Source organism: Uloborus diversus, chromosome 10, assembly GCF_026930045.1.
Source record: "Uloborus diversus isolate 005 chromosome 10, Udiv.v.3.1, whole genome shotgun sequence".
NCBI lineage: Eukaryota > Metazoa > Arthropoda > Arachnida > Araneae > Uloboridae > Uloborus > Uloborus diversus.
In genome coordinates, this window is record NC_072740.1 from 44,140,072 (window position 1) to 44,152,250 (window position 12,179).

At 31.1% G+C, this 12,179-nt stretch overlaps 1 protein-coding gene across 1 annotated transcript in view; it reads left to right on the forward strand.

Moving 5' to 3' along the window:
* The window catches only part of LOC129231738 (TBC1 domain family member 5-like), a 112,465-nt gene extending 100,697 nt beyond the window's left edge, over positions 1 to 11,768 (forward strand). The window contains exons 18-19 of the mRNA XM_054866100.1: positions 9,706 to 9,964; positions 10,568 to 11,768. Of these exons, the coding sequence (XP_054722075.1) occupies positions 9,706 to 9,960 (255 nt within the window). The 3' untranslated portion in view covers positions 9,961 to 9,964; positions 10,568 to 11,768. The remainder of the gene's footprint in view (positions 1 to 9,705; positions 9,965 to 10,567) is intronic.
* The last annotated feature ends 411 nt before the right edge of the window (positions 11,769 to 12,179 follow it).

The following is a 12,179-nucleotide window of genomic DNA, read 5'->3' on the forward strand; positions in this document are numbered from 1 at the left end:
CGAGCCCCTGACAAACAACATCTAGCCACCTTACGTCTAACTCTGCCTGTTGTGTTTCCCACCTACCGCACTATTGAATCTCCCAAAATTATACCCTTTGTTTCCCACTCTGTTTCCTCAGCAATAACTTCCCCCTTTACCTCTGGAATATTCCCACTATCTAACACAGCTAATACCCACCTCCTTTTTACCAACTTCCCCCTTTCTCTCTAGCTTGTTTACCCCACTTACAATCCTACAGCCTAATGCTAACTCACCCTCCAAAGTAAGCATCTTAATTCTAATTTCTGAGAGTTCAACACACTTGGTGCAAATGAAATCCTTCTCAGACTCAACCTTCTCCTTAAACAAGCAGAACATCTGACGTAAGTCACAAGAAATCCACTTGTCCCCTTTACCACTCTTAACCTCCTTCAAAATGCATATAACCCCCATTCTAGCTCAAAATGATACACTTAAAAAGTCAACACAAAAATGCAAAATTGAAGAATTAATGCTAATTATTAGAATTAGAAAGCATTGAATGTAAAAGGTACAAATATTACTAAATCATAAGACAAGCAGTAAATTAAAATAAGCAAGTTACACACTTAATAGAGCACTCAGGCTTAACAACAAAGAAATCAGAACAATTTAGGCTTAGCTTCAAAAAATAGAAAAACACTTTTAGGAAGCAAGTAAATCAAAATTAAGACTTAAAAGCACAAAAATACTTAATTATATGATAAAATACATTAAAAATACTGAAACTAAAGCAGTAAAAATAAACAATTACAGTAAAAATCACATCTCAGGAACTGCAAAAACTCTCCCCAGCAACACTAGCGCCCTCTATCGGTTTGCTCTGTAAGATATGTTAAAATTCATAAAAAATTAAGAAAAAAGTTTTTTTTTGTTTTGACAAAAAAAAAAAAAAAAAAAAAAGAAATTCCTGAGCCGAGATACAGGTCGCCAAAGATAGCAGTCCTGTCATTATTTCTCACTTGGGATTTTCGTCAAAACCTTTAATGTACATTATATCAGGAACGGTAGAACATATTTTATTTCGATTTGTGTTATATAAAAGGATATATATATATATTTTTTTAAATATGCAACATTTTGAAATATGTGCTTTAGTATTTTTTCCATAGCGTTTTGAAAAAAAAAGTTTGAAATATTTTTTTCAATTTTTCTCAAAAATGCCAATTTAAAAAATTTTCATTTTTTTACAGTTTATTAGTACCACTGAGCACTACATTTCCAGAAAAGGAGAGCTTCCACTTTTTCGTTTAACAGATTTAGAGGCATTTGAAAAAAAGTGGGGGTTTTAAGGAACTCTACCTAATGGCAAACCTGAAAATTCAAAAAAAAAAAAAAAAAAGCAAGTGGCCAGAAAACACTTTTACTTAAGTTATACAGTTAAGTTTTCATTTTAAGTCTCCACTTCATCCAGGAGTTTTATTTTTAATGAGAACAAGAAAAAAGTCTCCAGCCGATTGGCTACATTACCCCACGTAACCTTTCAGCGTAGCGCCATAAGAATCGTTAAGCATGATGCCATCTTGTTCTCACTAAATTCAATATCCTGAATTCCTTAAAAAACCCATTTTTTTCAAGTGCCTCTAAAATCTCTTAAACAATAAAGTGGAAGCTCTTCTTTTCAGGAAACGTAGTGCTCAGTGGTACTAATAAACTGTAAAAAAATGAAAATTTTTGAAATTGGCATTTTTGAGAAAAATAAAAAAAAAGAAAAAAAAATATTTTAAGCTTTTGTTTTCAAAAGACTGTGGAAAAGAAACTAAAGCACATATTTCAAAATGTAGGATATTTTTTTAAATAAGAAAAAATATCTATTCAAATAAAACAAACCACAACAAAATATGTTCTACTGTTCCTGAAATAATGTACTTTAAAGATTTTGACGAAAATCCCAAGTGAGAAATCAGGACAGGACCACCATCTTTGGCGGCCTGTATCTCGGCCCATTAATTTTTTTTGCGCAAAAAAAAGTTCTTATTTTTTTTTAAATTTTAACATATGTTAAACTCAAAAAAATCAGAGACCATCATGTTATGCCCCTTTTTGAATTGAGATGAATTCTACCTAAAATATTTTTTAAATTATTATTCTTTATTGTGTACATTTATCATAAAAGTGCGTATTCTTATTAAAAGAAAAATATACGGGGTAATTTTTTCTATAATTAATGTAAAATTTGAGTTGGATTTCCTTCCTAAAAAAAAAATAGAAAACTGTTATGTGGTCCATTGATGGCACATAAATCCCTATATGTCCCTTAGATCAAACTTAAAAAATCATGGGATAAAAATAATTCATAAATTATTTTTCATGTTATTGACTCATAAGAATGTTAATATACAGTAGGCGCTGCTTAATGTGATCACTTTGGGACAAATATAATTTGATAATAATTACAGATTGATAACAATAGCCGAAACGAATCCAGGACGCACAAAATGAAGATTTCTTCAATTGAGGACCATTTATTTTTATAACTGCAAATTGAAATTACAATGACTCAATTAAATGCAGTTTAAAGTTATTCATTAGCAGAATGGAATTGTTCTTTTTTCTAAGGATAAAACCATCCGTCCGATGCTACAAAGTTTTTTTTTTTTTTTGCCCATTTTAAAAGAAAAGAAAAATGTTAAGTTTTAAACCTTAAAGTAAAGTTTTTTCTGCATTAATGAACCATTTACTCACACATCCTTTTCTCTGACATTTGTAAACCACAGTTTCAAAGCAGATTCAAGTTACCAACTTTTCCAGCATGGTTTCACTTGTTTAAATTTTCATTTATCTTCACTTTGTTTTCGATGTCATCACAATTTTTTTTTCTGTTTTTTGTAACTTACAAAATAATGACTGAAAAAAAAAAATTTAGTTGTTCTACTTTGTCTCATCATGGTTAATTTGTCAAGTTGTTTTAAATTTTTTTTCTTAAAAGGTAAATGTTAAATCCTTGCATTTTTTTTCTCCATGGCTAAAATGTTTGACCGTTTATAATGAAGTTTTTAGTGTAACTGGACGCAGAGAAAAAACTCTTCTGTTTTACTGATAAGAAGGGAACTTATTTTCCTGGAAGCTACTTGTCTGTGTTTGCCTTTGCATTTCTGTTGATTGAGGAACAAAATAAGGGAAAAAATTCAAAGTTTATGAAAAAGTGATAACAATAAATGAAACACTGATCACAATATCCAATTTTTTATGCACGTTAATATACAAGTGTTCCAGGACTTAGTGATTCTGATAACATTAAGCGAATGATAACATTAACCGTGATCAGATTAAGCCCCAATTACTGTATTAGCAAAAAAAAAAAAAAAAAAAACATAAATTATTGTTTTTTTTTTATTGAAAACATTGCAAATGAAATACATCTGCATTCATACTGTCGTACTTCTTTTGTTCAAGATTACTTTTTAATTAAAGATTACCTAAATACATATTATGATGAATTCCAGCGATAAGGGGCCATTCATTAATTACATAAGGATGATCTTGGCAATTTTTGACCCCCTCTCCCATATAAGGGTAAGTAAGATCCCCCCCCCATCTACTTACGTAAAATTCCCTTTCGTTTCTCAAAATACTTATAAAGTGAATCTTACATCATTGAAATGGTTACTGAATTTTTGGTTAATGAATGGTTTATTAAATTTACTTTTTAAATTTCTTTTTAAAAACATTTTTGTGTAAAATAATATTTACTGAATGGAATCTAGACTGAATGTTTTTTCGACAAATATATTTTGTATATGATGCGATATTTATTAAAAAAATAAGATATGCCATACACAGTGCAATTCTTCGAAAAACAAGTAAAAAACAGCTCATCCTCATACATTTTTACTTTCCAGAAGCAGCAAATGAAGTACGATGTCTGCCAAACCACTTGACAGCACGATTTCTAAAATGAAATATCGACCAGTAAAATATCACGTAAGAATGGGTTTGACCCCCACCCCCCAATTAAGGGTATGTAGAGATTTTTCCAACCCCCCTTCCCTCGGGATCCTTGCATAATTAATGAATGACCCCTAACAGAAGGACAGTTTTTACAAAAAAAAATCGATGGATTTCTGTTTGTGAGCATATCAAAATGCGTATTTTTCAGAAACTGATGCATAGACCTTTTTTCACATCATAGTAAGTTGTTAAAAAAGCCAAAGCCAAGAATTTTTCATTAGTAACTCTTTTTTAAAATCAAATTTTAAAAAAGGTAAAGGAAGGACATTTTTGCGACATGATTTTCACGCTATCATGTTCTTCTCAAAAGTTTAGCTAAACTATTGAAGGGAAAATTCTATAAAATTTATAGCACATACGGGAATGTTCAATCATTTCAATTTCACCTCTAATTTTAAAAATTAATTATTTTAATCACATAAATTATGCATTTGTTAACCCGTTCGCACCCAGCGTCACGCGGACGCTACGCAACGATTCCTCTCCTATCAGCCCAGCGTCACTTCTCCGGTACGCGCTCTGATCGACGCTGACGTCCCAGCGTCACGTATATGCTTTCTCGAAATGGAACGATTGAATTGTATATTTAAACGATAATAGATGGCGCTAAATGGCTATAACTTTGATCATATTCGAGTCACATGGTATTTGACCTTCATGTACACGCTTTAGTTTCTTATTTGGGCCTCTCAATGGGATACATTTTTTTTAATGTAAACAACAGTGAATCACTGCTCGGCGCATATGATTTATGAGGTCTCAATTGCTCTTGTTTATATCTTTGCTTCTCTTTTTTTTTTTCACGAGTAATTGAAAGAGATATACATCTAGCTGAATAAATTATGGGGGAGGGAAGGAAGGTTAAAATATTTTTGCGTATGTGTTCGAGACTTTTGGGATTCCCCGTTCAATAAGAGTACAGGAATGATTTCAAGAGGCCTGAAGTTTATGATTATTTTTGAATCCTTTCTGATATTGTTCTTCTGTATTTATTCTTTTTCATTTGGAGAATGGAAAACTGCAATAAAAATGGTTAGCAAAGTGAGTGAAAGGGAATGTTTTCGAGTGAATTATGAAGCGGTTTTGAGACTTGTCGCGTGGGAAATATAACTAGTTAAAATTCGTTGACCTAAGTTATTTTAATCAAAATTACATAAGGAACATATTTTTTTGCTACATTTCTTTTTCTTTGATTCCACACTCACGATGTCAAACTTTAACTTTGTTTTTGTGCACATATCATTTAATCTTGTGCACATGGTTAAAGTTTTGGTATTCTACTTATTTCACTTCCTTCTAATAATGTAATAGTCTTTATATTAATAATTAGTAATCAGTAGTACATTGTTTAAGCAAAATTAAAATTTCAAGCCATTATTTTGAGATGCTGATTTTATATGAATATTTTTGTTCAGTTAGGCTTAACTGCTGTAAATGCTCGGGCCGATGGCGGCGTTCCATTTCAGAACGCTCGGTCCCGTAGCTGCGCTTCGTTTTCCGAGAGCTGGTCCTCAAGGGGTTAAGGGTTACGGAAGGACAGTAACGGAAGGACAAGAAGTCCAAAGCAAGTAAACTAAATTTCGACTAAAAGACATTTATTCAGCTAATACAGCAGTCTGAAACAATGATATCTAATAAATGAGCCATCTGTTGCAATTCTGAATTCTTTAAATACTCAGTAATTTTATCAGAATCCATAGAACATTTATCTTCTTTCTCAGCAAATACAAAGATCATTACTACATTATTATGCGTTCTCAAACAAGCTATTTCTATTCCTTTATCTTTTATATGAAGTACCTGTCCAATATTGCTCTTTGTTAGTTTCTTTCGCTTCCATCTAACTAATAAAACTTGTCCAAATGTTAATGAATCATTTGGCATATTCTTTATGATTTGGTGTTTTTGATCCGACTGTATCTTCATTTTTAACATTAATTATAACTGTCCTCAGTCTGTTGAGTTTGAAGTAAATCTTCTTCAATTTGTTGAAGTACTTACTTTATTCAATAACATAACTTGTTACAGGGTTCAAATAGTGCATATTTTGTGTGTCAGGAAGAGAATGGATATTACTCCATCTTTGTGAAAGTTGATCTTTGAACTTACTGATATCTTCGTAGTACATTTAACAGTTTAACCAGTGATCTCAATAGTCCTTTCCTGTGAATCATGGTTGCCACACTTCCGTCCAAGGGACGGAATTCCGTCTTTTCAAAAATTTCGGCCATCGGATTTTTTTTTCCATGTTCAAAATGATTTTTATAGATGAAACAAATCTTTACTTTTGAATCTCTTACTCTCAAAAAAGGTCTTATTCTTCTGAGTACAAAAAACTGGTCCATCTGCTAAAGTTAAAAAGATAAGCTGTTTTTTTTTCCCCCAAAAAATAATTAAATAAGTCACTCAATCTGTTGATTTCAACCATTCTTATCTTAATATGGAAAAATTTATTAAAGTTTTTATCACAATGCATCTTATAGCCAAGAATCTCATACCTGATTTTTTTTTAATTACTATTTTTTTTTTTTTGTATGAAATATGAACTATTTATGTAACATGAACTATAAAATCTGAAACTTTTTTTCTGCAGTAGCAAATAGTAAGTTTTTTATTGTATTTTATTGTTAAGTTCTTTTTCTGCTTTTACCTCCTAAAAATCTTGGACAATGATATGTTAATTTTTTATTTAGGTTTTAATTTTTACTTAATTTACAATTTGGTTTTACTATATAGTTACAGCATCAAGAGTTAGCATTATATATGTCTAAAACATCAAACAAACTAAGCGCTGACATTTTGGTGTCGCGAAATGGAGCCACGCGCTTTTCAGTCCTGGCCAATTTTTAGAGTGGCACCCATGCTGTGAATTGTGGCAACAAATCTGAATGCAGTTTCAATATTGTATTGTTCCAGTATAAATTTCAAGTTTGTGAGCAAATGTTTCTGCTTGAATTGGCTTGTCATATAGCAAACATGTCATACCAAAATGATTATTACATACTAAGAAATTTTTAAGTGTAGTTTTCATGATTTTCATCACACAAAATAGAAGAAATAAAATCACAAAACATGTTTTTAAAAATTTAAATAAAAGTTAATTTTTTAAATAAAAGCACTTATAATTTTTGTTCAAATATTACTTACATATGTTTTAAATGTGACTACTAACTTTAAACAATAGTTTGTTTTCTACTAGCATTCTTAAATATTTTCCTGTATCAGCTATAGATAAATGTCCTTCTGTTACCGTATTTTTTTGTCATTTCCGTTACCATTAAAAGCCATATAAATTTAATATCTAATAAAATTTTAACTATGCCTCCTTGACAAGGCACAAAAATCTGCTTTGCATAAAAAAAATATTAGTTTCTATACCCCAAGGTTCTTGGTGAACTAATTGAGATGTAGTATTTCGGTAACGGAAGGAAATCAAGTTGTCACCTCAGAAATGAACCTATTTCATGGTTGAAACAATAGGAATTTGAAATTAATTATCAAAAAGTTCAACTAGACATTCAAAAGATGAAAGTTAACCTAAATATTATTTGCTGATAATAAGTTAATTCAAATTACTGTATGTAACAAAACAGAGATTTTTTGCACTGTAAAAACACAAAGAGAAAACTTGATTTTGCACTGGATTTTCTGAAAACCATCAAAGTGTTTGGGAAAAACAGGTTAAGATTCAAGAAATTCATTTATTTCTGAATAGAATGGTATATGGCAAGTGGCAGAAGATTAATTTTTAAAATTCAAGTGTGATGTCTCCTTTTTCCTGGAATTCACCTTATGTCATTAGTTATCCAAAAAATTCTGAGTTTGAGAAGAAACTAAACAAATTATGGAAAATAGTTATAGCTTTGCATCTCTTAAGGACCATACAAACATCTGGTTAGGCAGAATCTACTGAACCAATTTTCACAAAATTTTGAGTACATTTTCTATACTTCGCCATTTAATATTTTTTTTTTGAAAAAAAAATTCATTGTACTTCAAAGCTTATGGTCCTTAAAGGATGTCAGCCTGATTTATTTTAAAATACACTTAAAAATAATGATTTAAACAATTGATATAGAATTGCCACCCTCTCACTTCTAATATTCTAAACAAACTCTTGGCTAGCCCTCACAGCAGTTATGAGTGTACATTTTGTGAGCCTTGCATTTATCAATGGATAAAAACGTTTTTGAAGTTGCACTAAATGAACTATAGCACCTGCTACTGCTGTTCACTATTTGAACTGCTTGAAGCTACTGAATTAAGATTTGCCTGTTATACTTCTTTTCATTTATGACTTTTTGAAGATCCTTGACCTCTTGGACTTGATCTACCCTTCAACCAGACCACAAGGAATTAGTCACATTATTACGACATGACACTAGGAGGATTCATGTGTTTTTTACATACTATTAATTTTAGGAAAGCAAATTAATAAGCTGTACAACGCTTTATCACATACTGCTGATCACCTTCAACAATGTCTGCAAGGCTATAATGTTCTTCTATAGCCTGCCAGGTCACCAATGTTTTCTCCAATGGAGCATGGAAGATAGCTTAAGCTGTTGCTGATTACCACCAAGCTAATCAGTTGAATTTAGCTCAATTTACTGTAGTAGTAATATGGTGTTGCCCATGTTCCTTGATTTGAAACCCTTTTGAAATTGTGCATTTTCGCTGTTGCTGGTCAACAGGCATGCCTTCCCCTGAGGACAATGGTACCCCTCAAATAGGGAAAGAGCACATACCTGCCCCCCTCTCTCCACTAGAATGAGAGATGCCAAATGAGAGCCATGTAAAATCAACCCTCCCTAAAAATTTCAATTTCACAGTCTGTGCAATGAACTCTTCTCGTGTTCACCCCTGCTAGTTAATAAAATGCAATTGTGTCTTAATTTTATAATCATGTGCTCATATCAAGAATAAAAATCAGCATACTACTTGTCCCCAAAGTTCTGCAACTACAAATGGCGGTATGTGGTAATCCAAGGCAAATACCTCCCACTTGTGTAGATGCTTAACCAATCTGCGATGGCATGTTGTTGGGGGAGAGGCCATACCCATTATGGCCATTAATACCTGTTGTATGTGCTTCATCTAAATATTACTCAAATTTTCAGCATTTTGTACTATTCGTTTCAGTTTCCATGTTTTCTTTTGTTTCCCTTTCTTCGCTCCTCTTTTTGTAAAATATTTTAGGCCTACTGATGTTCTTACAGCTAATCCTGACTATGAACCTGGCTTTTGTTCCCTTGGAATAATGAGAAGTTAAGAGGATTTATTCTATTTAACTATTTTTAATAGTTAAAAGTGACTGGTACCTAAATTTCCTCTTAGTTTTAGGTTTAGGTCATTTTCAGCCCTGGTTTAACTACTCAAACAATATCCACAATTCCACATGCTCAGTTTAATGGTCTTGGTTCAATTTTCTCAATGTTCTTGCATTTTAGTTTTAACAGCATATCATAGTAAAAAAAAATCTGAAAAGTCATGAGTTCTATGAGTCAGCAGTTAAGTTTCAGTTTTTGACTTCTGATAGAAATGCTAAAAAGCTCTAGGGGTACGAGGTTAAAATTTTAAGAACTGTATAAACGTTGATTGAAATTAATGTCATATGCTATGTTTTTAGTTGCATGACTTGCTTTTTTTCTGAGCAAAATCTCTTCAATGCCATGTGCTATTTATGTACTTATTTTCCTAAACTCAACTCGTTTTCTTCTTTGTTTTAATTAGGCTCGAGATATATTGAAAGGAACAGTATCATTTAGTGAAGAAGTGATGGAGGATGACCATATAAGTTTGTGTACTCTTTCAAGCATTGCAGCAAACCATACATCTTCCATATCTCAAGGAAATAATTGTTGCAAATCACCTGTTTTTAACTTAGATGAAAACTTAGAATCAAATATCCATGAAAATGACTCTACGCTTTTGAATTCATTACCAGAAAATATAGAAAACAAACCTAGCAATGCTCATCAAACCTAGCAAGGTATAAGTAATGCGTGCTTCATCAAGTTTAGATTAGAAAAAATGATTATTTTCTTATTTATATGGGAAACTTATATTATTTTTTAATTTATTTTTATGCAAAAATGTTTTATTTATCAGAATTTGTGTGAGCAGTGCCTACTTTTAGTTTTGTTAAGTAGATTGTGATAATTTCACTCCGGGTGATAAGTTTTATACCTATTTAATGTAGTTTTATTTTGTGAAAGAGCAGCTTAATATTAAGGGATATTGTGTGTAAATCCTTGTAATTCTGTTATTTTTTTTCCAACTATTTTTTTTTTTAAATGTAATCTCTCTTACCGTAGTTTAAAATTCATTCCAATATATGTTTCTGTTTTTATACCATATATATTTTGCTTTATTCAATTATTTTCTTTACTTAAAAAATGTAATTGTATTACTAACATTGAACTGTGATTAAACTGCAGATGCGCTTTTTTTTACTAATAAAAATTCCGAGTATTTTCCATTTCTGCTCAAATCACTCACAGACGATCATATGAACTTATTCTAAATGCTGTAAAAAATCATTTGTTGCATAATTCGTTATGCGTTTTATTCCTAATTATTTGTTTTATTTCAGTAACATTTCTGGTGACTAATAAAGGTAGTAATTGCAGCATATTCTGAAGACTGACTGATAAAAATGCTAATATAGTATTGTAAGGTTTTTTTTTTCATTTCTCAGTGGTTTTGTTTATTATATGGCTTAGTAACATCCATCAATTAGGTATTTCTGTTCTTAATTTACGCATTATTTTTTCTTTTCAAAAATAAAATTGCAATTTCTGAAGGTTACTGCTTTATGTACATATGTGGAGAATAGTGGGTATTTTAAAATAGCATCATTACAAGTTGTGTATTCCGTGTTATCATTTCATATTGATTAGGAAAAGTAATTTCACCATTTACCTTTCTTTTAAAGTCAATTTTATGAAATGAAATTCCTTAAAAGATTAAGTGTATTGCAGTGTTTTATATAAACCTTTTCATGAATCAATTAGTGACTTTTTGACTATTTTTTTTTCATTTTGTCTGTAGAGGTTTGTGTATGTGAGAACTATGGACATCCAAAAAAAAAAAAAAAAAAAAAAAAGGAAGAAAGAAAAAAAAAAGCTATTTTGTATATCCCCTAATTCCTTTTGACTTTTTGTTACCATGTCAGAGTGTTGTGTGTGTGTGCATGCAACACTCTATCTGCACATCTTGCATCACTCAGAAACATGCATGTTCATACAGGGTTGAGATATGGTATGTTATACCATTATTACCTGTACAACGTTCTGTTGTTTTCTTCCCTTTTTGATTGCTCTTGGCCAAGTGTCAGGACATCTGATCCCACCTATGTATTTATTTATCTTGTATATTTCAGAAACTGTTACTCCTAAAAAAGTAAAGCTACATATGTAGGACATGTGTTACATCTAGTTTGGCACAACATTTTTCTGTTGCTATATAAAAGTTCTAATAGAGTTCTTTACTTATTTCTTGTGGCAAATCAAATTTAGATTTGAGTTTTTTTTTATTTATTTATTTATTTATTTTTTGTATCATTTTCTTTAATATTACATTTAGTCAATCATGTGCAAACTGAAGTGAATATTTTTGTCATTTGGTAAACTTTAACAGCATGGACCTCCCAGTATCTTTTCATTAATTTAAAAAACATTTAAAATAGCTTAAGACTTCGATTTTTAGATTTTAACATTTTTAATCTTTTAGCTGTTAAAAGTATATTTTTAATAGACGTACAAAGAACTAATGGGGTGTCTTCATCAGAATTTTCCCCCTTTAGTCTAATAATGCACAGGGGATTTCATAGTTCAAAGAAACTTTAAATGTTTTTAAATGCAGCAATTAAATGGGGGGTATTTTTGTGAATCAAAATGATCACAACTGCACAAAGAAAAAGAATTGCAGGTTAAAGCTTTACATTTTGGACACCTCAAATTAAACGTCCTTATACTTTTGAGACTGATTTTCAAGCTTCTAATGTACTACATCATCTCTGTATGGATATTTGTGTGTGTGTGTATAAATATACCTGTGTTCTCCGTAAGCATTTTTTCTAGGGCATACCGCCTGCCTGCACTTTTACAGAGGTTCTTTCCACCCTTGTTACCCTTCTTCCACAACTAAAGCTCCGCTCTTTCCTTTTTAGTATAAAAAAGCCACCCTTGTTGCTTGTTTGAAAA